At 35.5% G+C, this 25,720-nt stretch overlaps 2 protein-coding genes across 7 annotated transcripts; one reads left to right on the top strand and one right to left on the bottom strand.

Moving 5' to 3' along the window:
* The first annotated feature begins 947 nt into the window (after positions 1-947).
* Positions 948-8,002, top strand: LOC132053449 (uncharacterized). Of its 6 annotated transcripts, none has more exons than XM_059445492.1 (5): positions 948-1,072; positions 1,393-1,485; positions 2,159-2,255; positions 4,443-4,686; positions 7,827-8,002. In XM_059445492.1, exons 1-5 carry the CDS (start codon positions 968-970, stop codon positions 7,855-7,857), a joined length of 570 nt encoding a protein of 189 aa, XP_059301475.1. In that variant the 5' UTR covers positions 948-967; the 3' UTR covers positions 7,858-8,002. The 6 variants fall into 6 exon arrangements, 5 of the variants coding, with proteins under 5 accessions (XP_059301475.1, XP_059301473.1, XP_059301471.1 ...); XM_059445490.1 differs by lacking the exon at positions 7,827-8,002 and adding an exon at positions 5,558-5,751 and having other exon boundaries at positions 4,455-4,686; XM_059445488.1 differs by lacking the exon at positions 7,827-8,002 and adding an exon at positions 5,558-5,751 and having other exon boundaries at positions 2,165-2,255.
* On the bottom strand, positions 7,993-13,169 carry LOC132053448 (probable pyruvate, phosphate dikinase regulatory protein, chloroplastic). The gene is made up of 4 exons (XM_059445486.1): positions 12,994-13,169; positions 11,604-11,939; positions 8,936-9,578; positions 7,993-8,364 (listed from the first exon to the last, which is right to left on the bottom strand). Exons 1-4 carry the CDS (start codon positions 13,111-13,113, stop codon positions 8,261-8,263), a joined length of 1,203 nt encoding a protein of 400 aa, XP_059301469.1. The 5' UTR covers positions 13,114-13,169; the 3' UTR covers positions 7,993-8,260.
* Between the last annotated feature and the right edge of the window lie 12,551 nt (positions 13,170-25,720).

Below are 25,720 nucleotides of genomic sequence, written 5' to 3' on the forward strand. Positions count from 1 at the left end.
TTAAAAAACCGAATTTTCTTTTAAAAAAAAGGATTTTTAAAACCTTTTAAAAAAAAAAAAAAATTGAAAATTTGTTTTTTTTTAAAACCCGTTTTTGAAAAAAAAAAAGAAAAAAAAACTGAAAAATGATTTTTTTTTTTAAATATGGAAAAATGGATTTGTTAAAAATATGGAAAACTTGATTATTTTTTTAAAATGTCTTAAAAATCTTGATTTCATTTTCTTAGGACACTTTTATTTTTCAAATAAAATCCGGAAAAATGTTTTTCTTGCCAAAATGTGAAAAAAACTGAATTTTTATAAAATTTTGAAAAAATTAATTATTTTCTTAACATGTGGAAAACCCGTTTTTTAAAACTAAATGTGGAAGACTAGATTTATTTTCAAATTTTTAAGAAAATGCAGATTTTTAAGAAAAAAAAATTAAGTTTTCCCCTTTTTTATGTTTTCACTCTCTCAAAGAGAGTGAAACACACTCTCTTTGCCACATCGTGTTTAGGGGTAATTATTCCGTTTTAAATAAGTTTAGGGGTAATAGGGCCTGTGAAAAGGTAAGGTGTGTCGTAGCAAATTCGGGTATAGTTCAGGGGGGTAATGGTGCCTTATCCCTTTTTTGAAAAATAACTTACATCTTTAGAAACTATATAAAGAACATATGAATAAATCGCGATAAAAAGATTTCTTGTTAGACTCCCAAAATTCAAATTATATCATATAAATTGAAACGGAAAGAGTAGTAAATATTCAATTCAGAAACCATAATTCAAAAGTGGTCTGTATTTTATGATAAGAAGTACCATCATGAGGTGTGAAGGGACTGACAAGATTCTTCCAATCTTAATCTGAGATCTCGAATTTGAATCATGAAAATAAAGAAAATTTTAATAAAGAGCCTTTTCCCCTTTAATTGGCCTGTCGCGACACGAATATAAAATAATCGAGCCAATAGACTATACATTTTTAAAAAATGACAAAAACATTTATGAAGTTTAAAATCTTAGTCCACCGCAACTTCCAAACAGCTCCTTATATCAGGCCTCCTGTTTCTCCAACTCTTTATTCAGCAAATATAGTAAGCCTTCTTTTCTGGGCCAATCCTACTTTTCATTTACATTTTAAATCTTCTCATCCCCCTTAATATTTTCTCTGACAACTGTTTTATTGAATTTATCGAACTTTATTATTAAATGGGGTTTTAGTTTTCTTTATAAAGGACCAATTCTCCTTCTGTTTAGGCTGTTTCTTGATATACTTGAGGGTGGGTGTGTTTCTATAGCTTTGCATATTGAATTGTAGGAAAATATGGGTGCTGAAAATCAGAGTTTAAACAGAGAATTTGGAGAAAAGGGGGTTGAAAAAATATATGTTTCTGAAAATATTAATGGATTACAGTACACAAACACAAAATCAGAGAGCTTTGTTGTGGATATGGAACGCATATCTCATCTTGTGGAGAAAGATATGAATGCAAATTCAAGAATTACTGTAAGTTCATCTTCCTTTAATCCTTTGTCTGAGCTTTCTTTTTTTTTTTTTTTTTTTGTCATCTTCAGAATTTTATGCCTGATAGAGGTGTAAATTTGAATTTGAAACGTAAGAGTCCAGGATTTTAGTTTATTTGAGTTACTGAATTCTAAGTTAATAATCTGTACGTATTAAATGTAATTTTTGAGACAAATACTGAGTTTTACTAAACTCGTCCGATATCCGTATTGAGTCTGATTTTGGATTCATATTGGAAAATCCTACACTAAGGATAAAGAACTTCCTTACGATTAAATTTGGATTCATATCGGAAAATCCTACACTAAGAGTAAAGAACTTCCTAATAAGGACGACTTCCTTACTCCCAGCTCAAACATGAGACCTTTGGTCAAAAATTAACTTAACCTTTGTCAAGTGCTTTCATGGTTTAATTAATTACTCAGATAAAGGCACCATCAATAGAAATTGATTTTATACTTGTTGCCTTTAAAATTATGAGGGAAAGAAATTAATTTTCCAATTTCGTTCTTGGTCTAATTCGAAATGAATATCTCTTTACAGAAAAATAAAAAGGAAAAAGAAAATATTCTTGATGAATTAAATTAAATCATATAGCAAAAGCGAAGAAATACATGTGTTTTTTGGTGTCTAATGGTTTGAATTATGAAAAAAGTTGCAGAGAAATCTTTCAAGGAAGGGTTTATTGAAAAAAACAAATTTCAACGCTGTCAATGAGAAAGACACAAGCCTAATGGCGACTTCACCAAGAGGTAATACATTTTTTATTCTTTTTTTTTTTGGGGGGGGAGGGGGGGTTGGGGGGGGGGGGATCTTAAATCTTCACCATGAATATCAAGTTGAAGTAGTCTATAATAATTAGCTAAAAGAATTTATTTAGATGATAAATTGAGGTTTAAAGTCCACCAACTATATTTTTCTCTCAATACAACCAAAGCACTAGTAACAAAGTATTGACCATCTTTTACTACTATTTTCCTTTTTTTATTGTGTCTAGAAGAATTCAATTGAATACACCCTCTATCGAAAAATTACAATGTGCATCCAACAAAAATTGCTTTAGGTTGCATATTTGAATATGAAGAAGCAATTTAATTTTCCTGTTAAAATTTCTGGTTCCGTCACTTAGCTTGTCGAATGTACTTAATGGTGGGAAAAAAGCACCATTGTTGTATCACTTTGATGCATTCTCCAAATTAGTTTTAATTCAAACTCTGAATTTATTCTTAAAATTCATTTAATATGTACGAATTATATATTTAAAATTCAGTAACTTACAAGTATTAAAATCTAAAACACATAAGATTCAAATCCCGGCAGTTTGAATTAATCATATCAAAGTTTAGCACTTTTTATCTATAGTTGGTCATAAGTCCGTTGTGATTTTATTTTCTTTAATATGTACAAAACGAGAAGAGGTCAATTCCCCACCCAGCTAGGATAAAAAGACAAATGCATCACTTAAAGATATTGTCAACTATTATCATGTATGTTAAAATCATCCATACCAAAATGCATCTTGTTATCAGAGTTTTAGGATTTATTTTTCAGAATTTTTTGTTGAGGCAGATGCCAAATTTGGTGTTTTAATTTTACGTAATTAAATACTGATAATAACAACGATGATAATTATTATGAGAGATTTGGTTTGACCATCATAGAGTTAATTAAGTGGCAATCGTGCCTAAACATGCAGCATGCACTTGCACGAAAAGCATAGTTTGAGTAAACAACTCACATCTAAGATAATCCACTCTGTATCGTCATTTTCATATGGTTGTCTTGCATATCAAAACTTTGTTTACGTATTATTTAACTATTTTAAGTACTTACTTAGCTGCCTTGTAGTTTCCTTAATTACTTTGAAAATCATCATAGTAAATGAGGTGAGTTACTCCAATATTCAATCCCAGACGTTCCAATTACGTACGCCATTAGTTTTTCATTAATACTCTCTCCTTCCCAATTTATGTGAAGGTATTTGACTGAACACGAAGTTTAAGAAAAAAATGAAGGACTTTTGTAACGTTTAATTTAAAACAAACCATAGCTCTTCTTTATCTTATTATTAGCTCAGTTTTTTGTTAATGTTAAAGATTGCCAAAATTTTCTTGGTGAGCTGCGATTTTAATGAAATCATTATGCTACAAATTATATTTCTCAATCAAATGGTACAATTGAAAAATATAATTTTATCCAAGCTGTCCACTCAATAACATCCAAAAATGTTGAAGATAAGACTGATTATGATGTATAATATTCCAATGGGGTCGAGTTTACAGAGTGCCATTCCTTTTTAATTCCCTTAATTTTTTTTCATAAAAAGAAGCGCACATACATTAGAATTATTGAGTAAAGCAGAACCAAACACATTATTATGGTATGATCTGAATCGTACTAATTTAAACATCTAAGTTATATACACTGACAGAATAACTATATTTATACGATTAGTGTTAGTTTAAACGGCTACGCATGTTAGTTACTCCCTCCGTTTTACTTTAATTTGTTTATCATAGTTTGACTTTGCATAAAGAAAAAAAAAAAAGAGTAGATGTAACATTAAAGTAAAAGAGTAGATGTAACATTGAAATTTGTGGTCTTAAGTATGCCATAACATTCGTATGGCCGGCCAGGAGTAGATGTAACTCTCGGGCAACGGGTTCATTTGAACTCAGTACTTTCCGTGTGGAGTATAAATCTATATGTAAAAATCTATTAAAATTACAATAAATAGTAGCTATCCGCCTCGGTGTGTAGCCATAAAAGCTTCTCATTACGGAAATATATGAATTGCGTCTCTTTTCTAACAGGAGTTTTATTTTTATCAAGTTCTCGGTAAATGTTATTATAGAGATTTACATGCAAATTACCTTGTGACTGACCTAATTGTATGTACCATCACTTCATAGAACTTAAATTCTTAAGTTTAAGTGCAGCTTCCTTGCTAGGGGCAAGCATGCCTGAAAAGCCCATGGTGGTAACAGCAGGAACAACTGATCACTCCACACTACACACACATAATCAGAACACAACGGTGGCTGCCAGTAATGGTGCGGCGGCCACCAGTGGTGCTACCGCCATCGATAGCAAAGGTGTTTCCCGGAGATTCAGTTTCAGACGATCTGCTTCGCCTTCTTGGACCGTTGATCCCAGGAGGATACTTATTTTCTTTGCTACCATGTAAGTTCTCTTAACCAGTTAAACAGAATTATGTTTAGTTGACTTATCTTCTCCTTCAGGGGATCAAATGTGATTCCCTGTTTATTATAGATGTACTTTGTTCAGGTCAGATCAATTCGATCTTTGATTATTCATCTCTACGAAAAATATAGAATATTGCTCACAGGTCACTTATGGTGTCCCTTTACAGAGCGCCTTAGCGACAATAAAAAGAGAAGAAAAAAAAAAAAAAAACAGCATAACAAGCAACTACAAACCCCTAAATCAACGAAACTGTCTATTGCTTGATTTATCTAATCTGGCGCATCTGGTAATTCTAATGCTTCTTGAAGCCAAATAAGGGCATAAACCACTAAATAGAGTCTTGAGTGCCTCGCGGTGTTAGCACTCTCCCTCTTTCTTCAGACGAGACTAGCAAGTTCAGGAAGAGTGAATCGTCGAACATGGAGAAGTCATTGCAAAGTATTTTTTCCCCTCTTTCTTCGGACGAGACTAGCAAGTTCAGGAAGAGTGAATCGTCGAACATAGAGAAGTAATGGCAAAGTATTTTCCCCCCACTTTCTTCGGAAAATACTAGCAAGTCCAGGAAAAGTAAATCATCGAACAGAGAGAAGTAACGGCAAGGTATTGTTTTCATATCTTTCTTCGGACGAGACTAGCAAGTTCAGGAAAAGTAAATCGTCGAACAGAGGAAGTAATATCAAAGTATGATTTATGATTTGGCATTGAAGGTGATAACCCTTTTTTTATTGTTCCTTGACATGGTATCATGGTCCATTTAACAAATTAGGATCGAACATTCTAGGCATTGACTAAACCAATGACATTGTAAAAACAGCTGACTTATGTTCTTGTTTTTTTACATTTACAGATCAAGTGTGGGAACAATAGTATTAATCTATTTCACACTATCCATCCAATGGAGAAGATAAAGCTTCTTACTGATCTATTCACATACTATCCATTGCCAGTCTCAATGGAGAAGACAACGTTTTCAGTTGACAGAAAAGACGTCGAAGAACAGTCTGCTCTCCTAAAATGACAACGTTCTCAGTTGACAGAAAAGACGTTAAAGTTCCACATAAAAGTCTGTATGATATCGAAGCAGAGGAGACCGAGTATAACTGGTTTTTGGGTGACAAAGGGAACATTTGGAAGTACAAAGACAGGAGTTGATGAATGGAGTCGAGATGCTAAAATTACAGATAGACCTTCCATTAGAAAGAATTCAAATGGCAGATGTAACTTCAATCAGCTGGCTTTTTTTGCATGATTTTCAAGAGAAGACCATATGACATGTAAAATATTCAAACAATGAGTTGCAAGATCTAGAACACACGTATATAGCTTTTCTTTCTCTTTTCTTTTGTTTTTGTATTTTTGGTTTTGTTTTTCTTGTATCAAGTATAAACTTTTTAAGTCTTTTTAACTTTTATACAGTGACAGTATATTAAAGTTTATACCATTACATCGCTGACAAATAAGTGTTCGATGGTTATATAGATGTTAGAAACCAGTCACAACCAGATAACAAAATATGGCATTCTAAATTACCTTTCAAAGTATCATTTTTCATGATGAGATTGCTTGAAAAAAGGATACCAACTGATGAGGTGATCACCAAGAAATTTAAGATTTCTCACACATCCAAATGCTCATGCTGTGTTCTGCCAGCAAGTGAGACAATTGATCATCTAGTTGCTGCCAGCCAAGTGGCAAGAAAGGTTTGGACTTTTTCCTGTAATTCTTGTGGTCTGAGCTTCCAACATAAAAATGTGAGAGCCATAGCTATGAGGTGGTGGTTAACCAAACCCAAGAACAAGGTTCATGCCCTGGTGCTGCAATGCCTACCTACTGTTATATGTCAGCATAGATGGAAAGCAAGGTGCAGTTCTGTATTTGAGGACATGAGATACAATGCTGGACAGGTCATTCAGAGTACCTGTCATCTCATGTTTATGCTTTTGCATAATGCTTTTCCCTCTGTTGAGTTCCAAGGTGACTGGAACAAGAATATATGCCTAATTGAAAATCTGCAGTAAAGGCTAGTTATCAAGACAGTGAGATGGGAGAAACCGGACACTGGATGGGTAAAGCTGAATAAGGGAATCCAGGAAGGGCAGAAGGAGGTGGTATTCTGAGAGATCATAATGGGCAATTCATAATGGCCTTCTCAGTGTACTTTGGAAGATGTTCTAATAATGTAACTGAGGCTAAAGCTATGTTAATGGGATCAAATGGTGCAAGGACAACAATTATAACAACCTGGTGGTGGAGATAGATTCTGAAGTGGTGAGGAAACTAGTCACTGATGAAACAAGAACCTATTGGAAGCTCTTTTATGTCATCCACAAAATCAGGTCTCTGGCTAAACTTTCTAATATGAAGTTTATTCATCTATGGAGAGGAGGAAATATGGTTGCAGATCTCATGGCAAATTGGGGAGAAAATACTAGGAGAAAGTCTTTCTTCACTGAAGCTGTTTCTTCACCTTCACAAGTGATTGCTGCAATGAAGAAAGACCAAGAAGGAATATGTAACTTTAGAATTAGACCTAGGAATGGTTTCTTCTCTGTAAAGGATTTCATTAGCTAGAATTTTTTATGTTAGGACTCAGTTACTATTTTGATGTAAATTGAATCAAATATATAGAGGTGCACACCTCTCAAACTTGTAATCAAAGAGGTAGGCCAACCCCTCCTCTTTGTAACTCTTTCTGTGGAAATGGAATAAAATCAAGGTCCCGGCTGGGAGCTTGGAATGGTTACCGGAAAAAAAAAAAAAAATCCATTACAAACGTGCTTTCGATTACATGGTATATTGCACTGGAGATTATCATGTTATGAAGTAGGTAATCGGCATATAAAACATAGTCGGCATATAAAACAGTCATTTCTTCCATTCAAAATGCAACGAATTATTTTTTACCATTTTCTCTAAAAGATAATTACACGCACAATCATAAGTAAGGCGGGTTACCTATTACAATAGGTTTTAATATACAAATAACAGAGTTCTCATAGGCAGATAAGTTAAATTCACAAAATTTTAATGGAGAAGCAGGAGTAACCAACCTTTTACTATCTTTCCCACTCATCTCTTGCGATCCAATGCCAACTGCTTCTTTTTGTTGTTTGCAGCCTTAATGATGTCAAAAAACAACGCAAATAAAACTCTGACCTAGTGGTTCATGCCCGGAACTAAAAGCTTTAAAGAGTGAAATATTCCTATGGGGCAGTACTGGTAGTGTTAGCATCTCAAAATTTCAAAGCATTAATGATACTCATTTACAAAATGTACGCGAGATGCAACAACATTAGCTATTATATTCAGAGTTGATATTGTTGCAACATTTATTTGAGGTGCAGGAAGAGTTAACATTACCTATTATGTGCGCAAACTACGTGGAGTACTGTACAATATAAGCAAAATGTATAACACCTGTTATTCATAAGTTGTAACCATAGCACGTTTTTTGCTCTGGCATTGCCAGCCCAAAGAAGATGCCTTGGCTTTCAAGTATTGTCTTTTTCGAACCTCGAGATCTGATCCATCAATGCTTGAGACCAACGGTTTAATAGCGTTTGGAAATTCTTGGCATTGAACACCTGTTCTTTCTGTCATGGTAAAGTCTCAGAACAATAACAGCTGTTTCTTCAATAGCTTTAGCTGTAACTTCTGCAACCAAAGCAACAGCGGGAAAAATGAATCATCAAAAATTCTAGTAATTAACTTCCTCATAAATTCATCTGTTGGCGTAATCATGGAGGTTAAAAGCTAATTGTTAAGTCAGGTTTTAGTCCAAATATCAGACAACAAAAAAACTTGAGCAGCAACAAACAACAACATATCCAGTCACCAGTGTGATCCCACAAGTGGGGTGTGGGGCGAGTGGGTTATATGCAGACTAACCCCTACCTTTGTGAAGCAGAGAGGTTGTTTCCGATAGACCCTCAGCTCAAGAAAAGTGTTTTTTTAAAACAGGTTTGAAAAATACAAGAGCAAAAAGGCTATGATGAAAATATCGAAGAAAAGTATTGACAACAAAAATAGTACAACCAAAGTGAAAGAAACAACAGTTGGTTATAAAATTGAAGAATATGATGATGATAGAATAATAATGATAATAATGAACCATGCTCGACTAGAACCAGGCTAAACTGGAACCACGGTCCGCCACGGAGAAGAGAGAAAACGCTCAACAACAGAAAAAACTTGAGCACAATATAAAATATAGGAGGCAAATTACCTATCACTGGCCAGACAGGGTTTTGGGCAAAAATTTTCCCCGCGTATTCCAAATCTTGTTTCACGTAATCCATGTCACAATAGTTGGTCTTTAGTTCTCCATCAAAACCCAGAGTCTTAGCTCTTGCTCTTCTGATGGATTGCAGAACAACAGGATTTATAGTCAAAGCAAATACCTTTTCCGGGTTAATTTCAAAGAGAGTCTTGGGTAACTCTAAATTCATGACAATTGGCACATTAGCTACTTTATATCCTTTCTGTGCTAGATAAATAGACAGCGGTGTCTTCCCAGTTCGTGAAACACCGGTTAGAACTATATCAGCCATGTGTAGGTTTCGCGGCAAGGCGCCATCGTCTTGCTTTATGGTAAATTCAATTGCTTCAATCCTTTTGAAGTATTCCTCGCTGAGAGGAGTTTTTTCCCTCTCCGGGGACCAGCGAGGGAGTCCGGAAGGTGAAACACCTAGATGGCCACCAATTGCGTCTGTAAGTGGGCCCAGTATATCGCTAGATTCTACACCCCAGTGTTGACATGCTTGTTTGGCAGATTCAGCCATGGAAGGCTCAGCTAAAGTATAAACAACCATTGCCCCTTCTTTGGCTGCTTGCTTTATTATCTCCATTAATTGATCAACGTCATCAATCTAGAAAATCACGGTGCATTAAGAGAAAACAGTTCAATACAATAACCAGCAATTACTTGTACTAGGAAATCTTGGGCAACAGTAAGCGTAATCATATTTGTTATAAGATCATATCAAATATTTAGTCGATTACATAGTAAACATGGTCATCTAGATTTTAGATGATACAAAAAGAAAAGAAGATCGGATTGCTTTTCACATGAATCTTTCATATGAAATTTACTATTGTATAACTCTAGCAATACAAAAGAAAGTGCATCAGTCAGAGGCGGAGTCAAGATTTCAATTCTATGAGTTTTGAATTTTAGAACAATTAAGACGAATATGAGAGATGGGTGTCTGTAACTTTCCAACTGATTTAAGGGAGGGAACGAGGAGAGACGAGGATGGCTACTTTGACGAATGAAATGTTCACCTTCTATTTCTTTCCTAATTTGACAAAAATATACAAAATGACCTCACTGGACTTCCTCACACAGTTTTTATAACTTGTAACTGCTAGAAAAATTAAAAGGAAACTGTTCTTTTGACTCCTCAGTAAGTCTTTTACATCCAAATCTGAATATATTGTTTTAAAAGGCAAAATTGGCCACTTTCATTTCCTCCTTCTTCATAAAACATCTCCACATTAGCAATGGTTTTTATTAACAGCCAAATTATTACACAATCTTGGGACTTAAGACAGCGAAGCATTGTATTACATCTACCGCGTCTAGCTCAGGGATGCAGCTCCCAACACTATTGCTTCCATTTCCTCCTTTTTCTTTTCTCCATTCAATATTCTAGGTCAAAGTTTTGTGTGCTTCCTAGCTGATATGTGCATATCCACTCAAAGCTTCAATTTCAAATTTAAAGTTCAAGTGTGCACTGAATAAAAGTGGTCAAGTTCAGGGGTGATTACTAATTAGGCCAACATAAAGTCAAGTGTGCACCGAATAAAAGTGGTCAAATTCAGGAGTAATTACTAGTTACGCCAACATAAAGTCAAGTGTGCACTGAATAAAAGTGATCAAGTTCAAGGGGGTCCCAATTTATTCTGCCAAAGATCTGGACTTCAACAAAAGACAGGCCAAACTCTTCGCAGCAAATTCAATTGCACCCACCCTTTTTTACTAAGACCATCTACACATATACAAACATTTTATAAAACGCAAAATATAAGTAATCTCAATACAATTATTCATTTCACTTCAGGGTTCTCTTAGCCCCATTTATCTTCGGTGGAAGTTCGCTCCCTCAGTGAACTATATTACACACTCTTTCATGGGTAGTTATTGACAAGGACCAAGAACCATTCTTGAATTCAGATATTCGCCAACATGACTATTATATTTCAAAGCCAAAATAAACCAAATTGACTTGGTTCTGTTTTTTGTTTTCCCCCAATACACATTTATTTGCCTATGTTTCAATATTTTTCTTTTGTTCACATTGAGACTTCATCAAAACTACAAGCATCATAAGCAGATACTCTTTCCATCCCAATTTATATGGCACTTTTCGCTTTCCGAGAGTCAATTTGACTAATCTTTAAAGCTAAATTGAATCAAATCAATTTAATATTTTATAATAAATTTTAAATATTCAAAAACTATATGAAAAGTATTACTCTCTCTATTTCAATTTATGTGTCGTAGTTCAAATTTCGAGAGTCAAGCTCTTTATTATGACAGTCAATTTGGACATACAATCTTTAAGGTTTTTTGGAAAACAATTTACATATTTAGAAACTACATAAAAAGTACTATCTTTTAAAATATTTACAAGACATATCAATAAATCAAGGTCAAAGATTTTCTTGTTTGACTCTCAAAAAGCAAAAAGTGTCACATAATTTGGGACAAAGGAGGTACATAAATTGCATTTCTCTTTTTGAGAAACTACATAAATTGCATTTGTTCTCATGTCAATATGATGAAAGGATACATTTTAAATTATTAGTCAAAGTTTACATAATTTAAATTTCAAGAAACGAAAAATGCCACATAAATTGGGACAGAGGAAGTATCATAAAAGAGAATTTACCCCAGAGAACAAGTGAGTATTCACAGCACAAACACGATCAACTAAGCAATAATCAAACTGTCCTAACGCTGCATTAACAGCATGTTCCGCCGTCCATCCAGTTCCATCAGACACAATAAATATCGACTTCCCTCCGTTAACCTCCCGCTCATCCTCAGACGAACTAGACTGGCTTCCACGCATAGGCAACTCAATTCCCTCTTCACTCCGAACCGGTGAACCGGACTTAGTGCGTAATTCATGAACCGGCCGGTCTAGTTTTCTTCCTGACCGGATGCTTCGAGCTCTGGACCACCGGTTTAGCTGAGGGCTAGCTTTAATCCTTTGAACCTGTGGCTGATAAAAAAAAAAAAAAAATTACTCCTTCCGTTTTACTCCCTCCGTCCCAAAATAAGTGTCACGTTAGCAAAAATCACGCTCATTAAGAAATCAATAAATACAATGTGGAGTTTACTAAACTTCCCATATTTATTAGATGTTAGAATCTAAGAATTATGAAAGTATGTCAATCCCATGTTATTAGTTTCACGAGTTGCATAGAGTTATGTCATATGTTTATGAATCGACACTTCATTCGGATGTTCCATTCTTAGGAAAAAGTTCCCAGATTACCGATATGTGGTTATAGTACCCTACGTAAGATGAATCGTATTGATAGCTTCAGGTGGTCGTGAATGGATTACAGATTGTAACTTAAGGTGAATCATATCGATAGCTTCCAGAATTACCGTCATTGGGTTATAGTATTTGAGAATTGAGTAATATTAAAGAGGACTACTTCTTCAATGCCAAGAGCATAGTTGAAAACACTTGTCAATTTTTATCTTGATTTACTAAGATGACACTTATTTTGGAACAAATTTTTTCTGCTAAAGCGGCACTTATTTTGGGATGGAGGGAGTGATTTGTTTGTCCCACTTCCCTTTTAGCCAGTTTGAAAAAAAAATGACTCGTTCCTTTTTTGTCAACTATTTAATTCCAACTTTCTACGTGGCATGTTTATAACCAGAAGATTAAAGAACATTTTGATATATTCTACGTAACTTTAGTTTAAGACCACAAGATTCAAAACTTTCTTTATTTCTTAAACTTCATGCCAAATCGAAACCAGACAAATAAATTAAAACGGAGAGAGTACTTTAGTTGTCCTACTTTCCTTTTAGTATTTTTGAAAAAGAATTATCTCGTTTCTTTTTGGATAACTCTTTAATTTCAACTTTCCGCGTGATATGTTTAAAAATACCGTACATTTTAGAACATTACACATATTTTAGTTTAAAACCACATAATCAAAAGCCTTTTTTATTTTCTTAAACTTGGTGTCAAGTCAAAACAAAACAAACAAATTGAAACAGAAAAAGTATAAAATTTAAAAAATAAAAAGGAAAACCTGTGGCTGAGGTTCATAGGAAGTTTCAGAGCTTGCCGGAGTTCTGGTGCCTGAACCGGAGTCAGCAAGAGATGATGCAGGAGGAATATTGGACATGTGTAAGCTAGAGGAACAAATCATTTTTTATTTTTTTGGATTTGTTTTTGTTTTTATTAGTGAAAATCTATGTTTTGTTGATCTTTTAATATTTATGCATATAAAAACTTAGTGACAGTTGAGATTTTTTTGCGGGTTACATAAAATCAAAATGGTTTGGGTCGGCCCATATATTGGCTGTCCAACTATTCAACTTTGGCCCATGTTTTTGTCTTCGAAGAGGCCGTTTGGTTTAGGGTCACTCACGCAAATTTCCTATTTCAGGGGTGGTCTTTAATTTTTAGGTAAATTATGTATATATACATATTAAGAAAAAATATTTAAGGAACGTGTCGATAGTTTTCTATTTATAAAATATAAAATTACAAATCCTATAACAAACATACTCTTAACAAAAAAAAAAAAAAAAAAAAATTATTTTTTATTTTTTTAAGAAAAATATTTTTTGTTTTTTTAAAAAATTATTTTTTATTTTTTTATTTTTCTCCCTCAAAAATTTATGTATGAAAGTTGTATGAAATGTGTATATCTTGCTCAAGGCTTAAAAAGTTCGCTCAAAATTTAGTGTATAAAAACTGTATGACATGCGTATATCTTGTTCAGGGCTTAAAAAATCACCTCAAAATTGTATGTATGAAAACAGTATGAAATTTATATCTCGCTCAAAGCTTAGAATTTCGCTCACATTTTCATGTATAAATTTCATATTAGATTTCTCAAAAATTAATACAGCTACAACAATATTGTATACAAGTTTGATACAATATTCAAGACTTAAATAATCGCTTAAATTTTTATGTATGAAATGTGGGAGCTGGCTCCTCTCCAGCAATGTGGGAGCTGGCTCCTGTCCAGCAGTGGCAGAGCCACACTATGCCTAGGGTGTTGATCCAAACCCCCTCGGCGGAAAAAAATACTGTTTTTACAAAGTTAAAATTATTTTTTATGTATATATAGTAGATGTTGAACCCCCTTAGGCTTCTTCATATGTTTACTTTTTTATATTTTGAACCCACTCGGCGAAAATTCTAGCTCCGCCACTGCTCTCCAGTAGAGGATCTCTCCATTTCCCCAGTTGGGACTTCAAATTATTACACGTGTCCTCATTCCAAACGAATGGTCCTGATTTATTTAGTTAACCTAAGTGTTTTAACCTTGGTCAAAGGTCAGATCTTCTCCAATATCTCCTGTCAAAGACTTGCACGTAATCCAACACCTTGCCAAGCAAAAGGCAGCGACTCTTCTTCACTGTCAATGGCACTGTAACCAACAAATTTTCGGTTCTTAGAAAAATATAAATAATCAAGACAGAAAAATTGAGTAACAAAATGTAATATTTGATTTCAAGAATGTTGAGTGTTACAATCTCTATATAATCCTCTGATTCTCCAACAATAATGTAAACTATGTTGAAACTTGAATTTGATTTAGATTCAAGGGCTTCAGCAGCTTGATCTTTAATCTTCGTATTTGAATTTGGATTTGGTATTTGCCACGAACAAGTAACTTGATCTTGAACGTCTTGATATTTGCCTTCGTTCTTAATCTTGAACTTGAACTTGAGCTTGAACTTGATTGCTTGGATGCTTGAACTTGTAGCTTGTAGAGAAATATGTAGACTTTGATCCATGAGCTCTCCTCTTGCTTCTTGTTCTTAATTCTTCCTCCTTTGCGAGTCATGAGGACCCCTATTTATAGTTTTAGGGAAGATGTAGCTTTGTAATTTGATTGGTCAGAGCATGTCATCCGTACACTTGGCATGATTTCATTAGCTCATTAATTTGACCTGGATTGCCACCTCCTTTGACATTTGGCATGGGCTAGAGTTTTAATATGGGCTAATAGCTATTTGGACCTTGGGCTATTAAAGTGGGCTCATCATTTGGAGCTCAATTAAATGGGCTAGCCCAATGTATTTAAAATTGGATGATTAACCCAATCATATTAGCCACATCATTTGGACTATTTTCTTGAACTTAATATAGTCCAAATTAATTTATGGATTTAAATCCAATAAAATTTATATTCCAACAAATGCCCCCTACTTCAAGACTTGTCTTATTAATATTTTAAAGACTAGACTTGAAGTACTATTTGCGAAAGTAGACGTGGATTTATCATTTTTCGCCCGAATGACCTCGGGGTGTGGACATGGAAGTGGATTTATATTTTACATTATAAATTTTGTGGAAGTGGACGTGGATTTATTTTTCTGCATTGTGGATATCGTGGACATGGAAGTGGATTTATCTTTTTACATTATGAACATTGTGGACGTGGATGTAGATGTATCTCTTCGCTCTTAAAATTTGTGGAAGTGGATGTGGATTTATATTTTTGTACAGTGCAAGTGGATGTGGATTTATATTTCTGTAACGTGGAAGTGGACGTGGATTTACATTTTTGTACCGTGGAAGTGGATGTGGATTTATATTTTTCGTACCGTGGAAGTGGATGTGGATTTATATTTTTCGTACCGTGAAAGTGGATGTGGATTTATATTTTTCGTACCGTGGAAATGGATGTGGATTTATATTTTGTACCGTGTAATGCGGACGTGGAAGTGGATTTATCTTTTCGCCCTTAAAATCTGTGGAAGTGGATGTGGATTTATATTTATACCGTGTAATACGGACGTGGAAGTGGATTTATTTTTAAGGTTGTGGAAGTGGATGTGGATTTATATTCTGAAAAGTGGATGTGGATTTATATTTTTGTACCGTGTAATACGGATGTGGAAGTGGATTTATTTTTAGAGTTTGTGGAAGTGGATGTGGATTTATATTCTGTAAAGTGAATATGGATTTATATTTTTATATCGTGGAAATGGATGTAGATTTATATTTTACCGTGGAATATGGACATGGATATGGATTTATATTTGTGCATAGTGAATTTTGTGGGTGTGGATATGAATTCATTTTTCTACATCATGAGTTTTATGATATGGGCATGGATTTCGTGGATAAGGACGTGGATTTATATTTACGCACAGTGGATTTTGTACATAAGGGCTTGAATATGGTCATAAATTAGCTCCCCTTAAAAATGTGGTGTCATCATGGTTTTAGCTTTCCTCAAAAAACAAACGTGGATGTGGATTTAGCTTTCGTTAATGTAAATGTGGATGTCGACTTAATTTCTTCTTCAAGTGAAAGCCATAAATTCGATACATCTCCAAAGTACGATGTGGATTGAACTCCCAAAGCATGGGTTTTAAGTATAAACTTCCTCAACCTTATTTCATTTACATATATTTCTTTATCACTAACAAACGTTTTAGCTTGTGGCTTTTTGAAATGGCAAGATTAAAATGGCTCTGCACATCAACTCGTGGAACTTTATCTTACGCAGTGAACTGGGGCAAACTTGCTGAAGAGGAATACCAAACTCACAAGCAAGGGTCACGGATCTACTCTCGAACTCAACTCCGCCTATGTCCAAAATACGTGCTACATAGGCTAGTTTTGCTTTCATATCCCCTACTAAAACTCTATTTCAATCAACTCTTTCCACAATCTTACATTCCTTTCTACATCCCCAGCCTCTCCGTAACTCAACACTGGGGCATTTTTAGAGAATTTACATCGTGTATAGTAGAGTCCTACTTATGGGTGTGTTGTGCACCACATTTATAATTAGGAGGCTATAAGCATATGTTCCATTCTCGAACATTCTCATCATCTGTCTACAACCCCCGCTAAGTTATAAATCTATAAATTACACTCTCCCAACAAAAACTTTCGAACTACACATGGCCTGATTCTCGTGCAGCCCGAGATATGTAGGCAACTCGAGATTGGTTCGGCCATAATTTTTCGTAATTCCTTCTGCCCTCATAATATTTTCCACCAACTCTCCTAACCCATTCTCTCGAATCCTTCCGAGTTCACGTTCGCTGGTTAGAACAAAATTGGCTATTACGTCAACTTCTTCGCCCGAAAACTCTTACATCGTCTCCGGTCGAAGAGGGGCATCTGTTGACACCCAATTTTGTCCCTCCTTTATTTCAATTTATTTCCTTGGGCGTTTAAATTAATTAAATCTAAATATTTTATTTTCACTATTATTTCTACTACTATCAGTACTTTCATTTTCATTATTCTACTACCAATATTAATAGTATTACTTTATCACAATTTTTAAAAGGGTTTGTCGTCACTTATTTTCGTTAAATTAATTTTCTATGCATTGATCATTAATTATCATAGTATATATACTAGTTGCTAAATTAGAAGCCCAAAAAAATAAATTAATTGAAGTAAGAAGAGGGCCACATTTTCAGACCAACATTTTCAGCCCAACGAATTCCTGATGGCACAAATTTTCAGCCCAATTCATCACCAGCCCATCCCCGTTTTATCCGACCCGGCCCACCTTTTTTATCAGTTGAAACCCTTCTTTGTCTCATCTCTCTCCTTCAGCCGCCTCCCTCATCTCTCTCCTCTCTCTCTTCCCTACGCCTCTCCCTTTCATTTCTCTTCCCTCATCTCTCTCATCCCCTTTTCAACCAAAGTCCAGACCCTCTTTCAACAATAGCAGAACTTTGCCACGCCATTTTCGCGCAACACTCCCCACTTCCTTGTCATCTTCTTCACCCCTCCGCACAGCCTTCTCTGTCACCTTTTTCCCCTTCAAGCAAAAATCGCCTTTTTACATGACCATAGGCGTAGGCTGACCATCCCATTTCCGTGCAAGTCTCGAAAACAGCCAACACAAAAGACCAACAAACTTTATTAAATCTGATTTTTTTACCAGTTCGTAAAAGACCCGTGACCATCTGCTTTGAACGGTCCACTTTGATTCAACTTGGAATTTTTTTTTCATTATCCCGCCTAAATGTTGAATTCAGAAAAACCAAAAGCCCTAATTTTTACACCTATATATACATCTCTAACTCCTAAGTCGGAGGAGGATTTTTTTTTTTCGAAGAGGAAAACGGTGGTCTTAAATCCCATTTGGAAATACATTTATTCAATATATCTGGAAACGCCCATTTTCGGAGTGTGAAATTATTTTACGCTTATTACTTCAACTCTTACTTTGGAGTCGAGGGTAAATCCGTGACGTCGACGCCTCACTTCACTGTACCCACAAAAGGTCAGTGCGATTTCCTCTCCCCGTTTTTGGTTCGCTTTGATTTTGACGCATGTTGTATTCTTCGTTTGCTGTTCGCAGTACTTTCAGGTTTGAGTCGAGTGTCCTGCTAAAATTTGTTGTCTAACATCATAAATAAGAAGTTACATTTAGTTGGTACTCATTTAGTATACCCAGTGACTCATTGGAAATATGGCTTAAGATCTCCATTTGATGTAAATACGAGTTGTTTTCTGTGGGTAGTTAAGTCTAGTTCGATTCTGTTCAGTGAAAGTCCTACGCTTATTTGGTGATTGATCATGATGTTGCTGACAGTTAAGTAGCGTTAAATGTGTTCTAATTTTTCTGATTAGCCTTACCAAGATGCTGGTAGTTGGGTCTATTATGATTGATGTTGGTTAATTGAAATCTCTACCAGTCGACCATGTCGTAGCTGCTTGTTTTAATTGATATGACTCATGCTGTATGTTGATATGAAAGGACTATTCAGAGGTAAAACTAGTAATGATCTAAATCGATACCGTTGAGAGATTGAGTAGTGATCTCAATGCTTGTGACCTGCTTTTACTTATTATCATGTGCATCTTATTCTCTCCGATGCATTTTGTTCTCTCCAATCTGTGCATCTGCATCTCGTATCTTATAACTTCTTCCCCTGTTGATGTTGACTGAGTTTTTGACTTGAGGACACACTATGCATAAGTTTTCTTTTAAAGATTTTCTTAGATTAAGTGTTTTTGAGGAATCATTATTAGGAACTAAGATTGATCCAAGATTGTCTGACTAATTACTTACATGACATGCCTCTGTAATTCTTTCTCTTGAAGGTTTTGAGTGTACATATATGTAGGAATTAGCATCGGTTCTAGTCAGTAGGTATTATGGCCATATGCTGGGATTTGTAAAAGAAATATGAGTTAAACCATTTAGTCCAATTGTATGTTTTAAATTACAAGACTCTTCTAAGACTCTTCTCTGAAATGAATTAGTGCAATGTCCCAAGTAGGAACCTGCCTGCTATGTCCATTCTTTAATTATTTTCATCTCTGATCTAAAATCTAATGACTTGCTTACGCATGTTAGTGTCACTGTTTGGCTATTTGGTTTCCTGCATCTCTGAGAATGTCTTGCCTACATGATAAATTATCATTGCTTGATCATCTAGTTTTATGTATCTGGGGACCGGGTTGAATAGAGGTTATGACATGGCATGACATGTGGGAGAGTTTAGATTTACTGTGATAATTATGTGAAGTTAAAAGGACTTGAGTGACCTACTAATGACAAGTCGAACCATGCTATGACTCGAATAATTTAAATGAGACCTTAAAGGACCGAGAAATGGTTATGACCCTAAATGATCCTACCGTTATATATGTACATGATTCTCGTTCGTTTATATGTTTATCAGTTGTTTTCTGTGGATTGTTGTGTCCTGCAATGATTTGTTGGAATCAACTAGGCCTGATTTTGTATGTTCAATCATTCCCTACTTGTTTAGACCCAACTTGTCTTGTTACAACTACACCCTAATCCTACATAAGCCCCTTCCCCTTGCTGCCCATTTCTTCTTTTCATACATCATATGAGTGTGTGCACATAAGTATATATTTCAAATAAACACAGAACATACATGACCGATTTGTTGAGTTTATTTTTCTACATGTCTAATATCATCCGTCGATCGCATACTAATCTTTTTTTTTTTTTTATGCATGACATCCCGCATACGAGTCCAAGCGACTCGTCATCTCCTCCCGCACTTGGCGTTGGGCTAAAAGCCCAATACAATTTCTCTGTTCCAGTCCTCCGTCCACAGCAAGAAAAAGAAAAAAACAAAATCTGGGCTAAGCCCAATAAAAGCGGCTGTTAGCCGCGTTGGTTTGATCGGGCTAAGGCCCAATCGCGGTCCGGTCACGTTAGCCTCAAATGGGCAGTGCCCATTTACATTATAACTATCTCTCACTTTTATTTTTATGTGTAGTAACATATATTGTATGACTAACATTTTGCTTGTGATTTAGATGAACTTTAGCAACTTAGTGGGACTTAGTTTAATAATGGGTAGTTAATATAAGGAAAATTAATAACTAATAATTAATACTATAAAGTCTCATTTTCTTCTTCTTATATTAAAATTATTCATAGTACTTCTAATATTTATCTTTCTTAGAATAATTGACCTTTTAAATAGCATAATTACATATTTTGGGTTAAAGAATCATGATTCATCTTTACTATCTTAAAACTTTCAAGACATCGCTAATATATAGATACTAATCCAAATATACTTTATAAACATTATTTTAAGATTTATTCAACTACGTATACTTTTAGTCTAATATAATCAAATAAAGTCAACAAAAAGAAACTCATGTCCTTTGTATCCTATTTATAATAAAACTAGATTTAGTTGGTATTGTCATAGTAATACAATTTTATCTAAAGCTTAAGTTCGCTAAATTCGTCCCTACATGAAAATCGTTACATCTTCAAATTCACCTTCAACAATCCTTAAAGTCTCTTTTCATATAAATTATTATATTGTGCAAATCTTATCTTTATAATATTATTACATCTTAAAACTTTAGCAATGTTTATAAGCTATTTTCCAAAACATTTAAAATGTTATACTTAGCCTAATTAATTAACCTAAGTTTGGCTGGATAACCGTAAGTTAACGGATCCTAAAGGATGCCTAACCCCTTCCCTTTAGGATAATATAGAACCCTTACCTAGAATGTTTAAGTTAAACGGACTATTAACGGAGGTTAGTTTTACCTTAAGTTAATAATTAGGTGCCCTAATTCACCTTAAAATCAATTAGGTGGCGACTCCTTAAAAATAAAGCAAAATAGGAATCTCCAATATGTTATACTCTAATTCTGACTCCGGTTAAAATGGGGTATAACAGACGATGAACTGCAACTTTGGGATCTAATCCTGGTATCTCCTTGTAACTCCAAGCAAAAATATCTTTGAACTCCATAAGTAGCTCAACATATTTGTTCTCTTCATCAACATTTAGTAAGGCACTTACATATATGGGCCTTGGGTCTTCACCAGTTCCAAGATTAACTTCCTTTAATGCATCAACAGTCGTCTTTACCCCTTCCTCAAACTCAGGCGGTGCATCTTCAGTGTCTTCATCTTCTTGGTATCACCATCATTAAAAGATATATGATAACATGCATGAATATCAACAAACTTTTCCTCAACTCTTGGATGAAGCGTAGTGCTTTGTTCGTCCCAGATTGCGATGTGATATGATGATCCTACACTTTTCTCATCTTCATCACGCTCCTTGGTGTGGATTATGGTATGTGTTTTTGCTTTGAGGACCTCCCCACATGAGACTACAAGTTTTGTTTCTCGCCTCATCCTAGAAGGAATCAAACTTGGGCAATCCTCAAAGATGTTTTGCTTTTGAGCATAAACAGACACTTCCATCCTTCTATTATTCCCTTGGTGCTTGTGTTTCTTCTTCAATGGTCCCAATCTATCAAACACTGAAGTCCGTGGAGTTGGGTTAGTAAGCCGATCAAACACAGAAAGCCTTTGGTTAGATGATGTCGACTCTTCTTTAGTGGTAATGCAGTTGCTGCTTGCCCTTCTTATAGAGATGCGAACTGGTGAAGGTTGTTTGTAACCCAAACCTTCACGCGATTGTTTGACGGCATACCCTTTCTCTATCATCATCCTCTGAGTAGCAGTTAGTCCATGATTTCCCTTTCCAACAGCTTCTGGCGGGAGCTTTCTTAATTTATAAGGCTCATTAGGATTGTATCCAGCTTTCGCCAATAACTTGTAGGCATTTGGGTCAAAACCCTCATCTGTGCGCTTTTCAGGAAGTGATTCATGTGAACTTCGACTGGATGATTTGACAAAAACTTCCACCATTTTTTAAGATGATTTGATTGCATCAATTTGCTTCATAGGAAAGGTCAACCCACTTAACACACTACCTTGCAACTCAGAAGACTGGCCTTCACCCTTCTCTGCATTTGGAACATAGTGATGAAAAGAAGTGGCTTTCTTGCTTGAAGATGCCATATTTATCTTGGGTACCTTGCTTATGTTAGAAAGCGCTTGATCCTTTTCAACTATAACCTTCAACTTCCCAGCTGATATACCAACCTTCTTTGCAATATCAACCTTTTTTATTGGCATCGCGTTATCAACTTTAACCTCCTTCGATACATGGCTCTTCAAGTAGAATTTCGCATCCGCAAAGTGTGCTTCTGTATCAACAAAAGGTTCACCATCAACAGCTATTTTCTTTTGGACTCCATCTTCAAAGTATTTAAAGCACTGATGGTAGGTAGATGGAACCACTTTGTTTTCGTGTATCCATGACCTTCCTAATAAAATATTATATGAGGTTTTTGCGTCAATCACGTGCATCTATGCGCTTGAACACATATCTCCCATATTGATTTCCAGCTTGACGGCACCTATAGCCCTTTGGCCCCCTTGATTAAATCCCTGAATCATCAGACGACTTTCAGATAGTTCATCTACCGAGATTCCAAGCTCTTTCATAGTGCGAATTGGGAGAATGTTAACTCCAGATCCATCATCAATCATAATTCTATTTATTCTATGCTCACGCACAAAACCAACCATATATAAAGGACGATTATGCAATGTTTTGCCTAGCAAAAGATCATCATTAGTGAATGTGATTTTTGCATCACAAGTGTCCACTCCTTCAGAGTGAGTCTCGATGAGGTCTTCATGCAATGGAAGTGATGGCAATACCACATCTTCTTTTTTCATTTCTTCTTCGTCAATATTGCAACATGAGGCCTTGGTATCATAGTAAGAAATCTTCATGCGAAACCAGCTTGGCAAGAATTCCTCTAATGTTACCGAACAACGTGGCTTTTGATAGTAAGCCTCTTCATTTATTGATTTATTCACATTCTTCTTTATCCTTTGCTTGTTGGGTCTTTTCATCATCTTTCCTCTTGTCACTTGTTTACTTGGCTCTCTTCGTGAGCTTGTTTTGCAGCGTCTCCACCGAGTCACTAAAGTCCATCTATCACCATCAGTTTGATCAACATGAGATTGACTTTCTTCTAAACTTTTCTCCTTTACTATTACATCATGCATTATAGGAAGGCAAAATGGCATGTTGACATTGATGGGATCGAAGTCACCAAATTTAATCATCTTTGGTGGTAACACGGTCGGAATATCTCCACATTCACTTACTTCAGCAAAGTTGCAAAGAACTATGGGATCCAGTGAGCCAAATGTGACTGAGACTTGATTTGAACTCTCCTTCTCATCTTCGAGCAATATCTTACCTTCGCGGGCTAAATCCATGACCTTTTCTTTGAAGATGAAACACTTTTCAATGGGGTGACCATCAATTGGAAGTAGATACTTGATGTAATTTGGATCATTAGTCCTCCCGAACTTCATACGGCCTCTTCATTTCGGGTAACTCAATAAGCTTCATTGCAAGAAGTTCTTCAAATATTACTGGAACATCTGAGTCTAGGAATGAATACTCTTTTGCTTGCATTTCCTTGGATACTCTTTTGCTTGCATTTCCTTCAAAGTTAACTTTTTGCCACTATTATTTTGGAAAGATGTAGTCTTCACACTTTGCTTCTTTCTTAGCTTTGTGGTGACCTTCAATGGTGCAGAATTAACATTCATCGACTCTTTGCTTTCAGACTTTGGCATAAACCTACCCCCTCTCTTTACTTCTAGTTTGTCTTTCCCTTTTTGATTGTCGTTTGAGGACATGCTTAATTCCATATCGTGAGCACGTGTAGCCAATTCTTCAAAAGACTTGGGCTTGATTCCTTGTAGGATATAAAGAAGTCCCCAGTGCATTCCTTGGATACACATTTCAATGCTAGAAGGCTCACTAAGTCTGTCTTTGCAATTGAGGCTTGCATTCCTCCATCGACTAATGAAATCAATAACGGGTTCATCCTTCCATTGACGCATATTTGTAAGTTCAACCATGCTTACAATACGCCTCGTGCTATAGAAGCAATTGAGAAATTCATGTTCAAGTTGCTCCCAGTTATCAATAGAACCAGCATCGAGATCCGTATACCAGTCAAACGTATTCCCTTATAAGGAGCGCATAAAATGCTTAATAAGATAATCCCCATAAATTCCAGCATTATTGCAAGTTTCCACGAAGTGAGCAACATGTTGCTTCGGGTTTCCTTTACCATCAAATTGTTGAAATTTTGTAGGTTGATAACCTGCAGGCATCTTTAACCCATCGATCCTTGAAGTGTATGGCTTGGCGTATGTAACCGAAGACTTGGTAGCAACATCATACTTGTCTTTAATTGTTCCCATAATGAAGTCCTTCAGTTGTTGAATTGGGATTAATCCTTGAGGATACTTGTAGTTCTTGACATTACGTACTTGTTTTGTAGACGGATCTTCCTTTTCTTGTGCCATAGGATGCTTCCTGTGTGCATGACTTGAATCCTCCTCCATCACGCTATCAAATCTGTCTGTCAACTTGACAATTTGATTACATTGGTCTTGCACATATTTCGTCAAGTCACCAATCGCCTTCGTCAAGCTCGCAAGTTATTTTTCAACAGTTGAGGTGTTAGTCATCATTGCTTGGATGGCTGTTGTAGATGATGGACCAAAACATGGATTTTCCCTCAAACTAAAATTCGAAAGGAAAAGATTTCATGGAGTGATTGGGGCAGATCTGGTGATCAAGGTATCATCTTTATCTTGGATGATGAGATTCTTAGTTTGGAGTGGGCTAAGCCGAGCCAACGTCTTTTCAATGATCTCAGCGATATTCTCTCCTTCTTCCAATCCATCTGGAAAGACTCTTGCCCCCTTTGAGGATTGAAGTATTCAAAGACATGAACTGATGCGGACGGCACTTGAGATGCTGGTTGTCCTAGTAAGTTTGCTTTGTTCCTAGTGATGGGTCCCAAACTTCTCATAGTAGTTTCCAATATGTTCTCCACCTCAGAGGAAAACTTGGAATCAGTAGCCTTAATAGCAGTAGACTTGGAGTTGATCTTCTTGGATGCCATTTCAGTGTTCTTGCGATTTGATGATTAATGTGAAGAGATGAAAGGTAGAGATTGTCCCACTGGGCGTGCCAAAATTTGTAACCAACAAATTTTTGGGTCTTAGAAAAATATAAATAATCAAGACAGGAAAATTGAGTAACAAAATATAGTATTTGATTTCAAGAATGTTGAGTGTTACAATCTCTATATAATCCTCTGATTCTCCAACAATAATGTAAACTATGTTGAAACTTGAATTTGATTTAGATTCAAGGGCTTCAGCAGCTTGATCTTAAATCTTCATATTTGAATTTGGATTTGGTATTTGCCACGAACAAGTAACTTGATCTTGAACGTCTTGATATTTGCCTTCGTTCTTAATCTTGAACTTGATTGCTTGGATGCTTGAACTTGTAGCTTGTAGAGAAATATGTAGACTTTGATCCACGAGCTCTCCTCTTGCTTCTTGTTCTTAATTCCTCCTCCTTTGTGAGTCATGAGGACCCCTATTT

The sequence above is a fragment of the Lycium ferocissimum genome, chromosome 4 (genome assembly GCF_029784015.1).
Source record: "Lycium ferocissimum isolate CSIRO_LF1 chromosome 4, AGI_CSIRO_Lferr_CH_V1, whole genome shotgun sequence".
NCBI lineage: Eukaryota > Viridiplantae > Streptophyta > Magnoliopsida > Solanales > Solanaceae > Lycium > Lycium ferocissimum.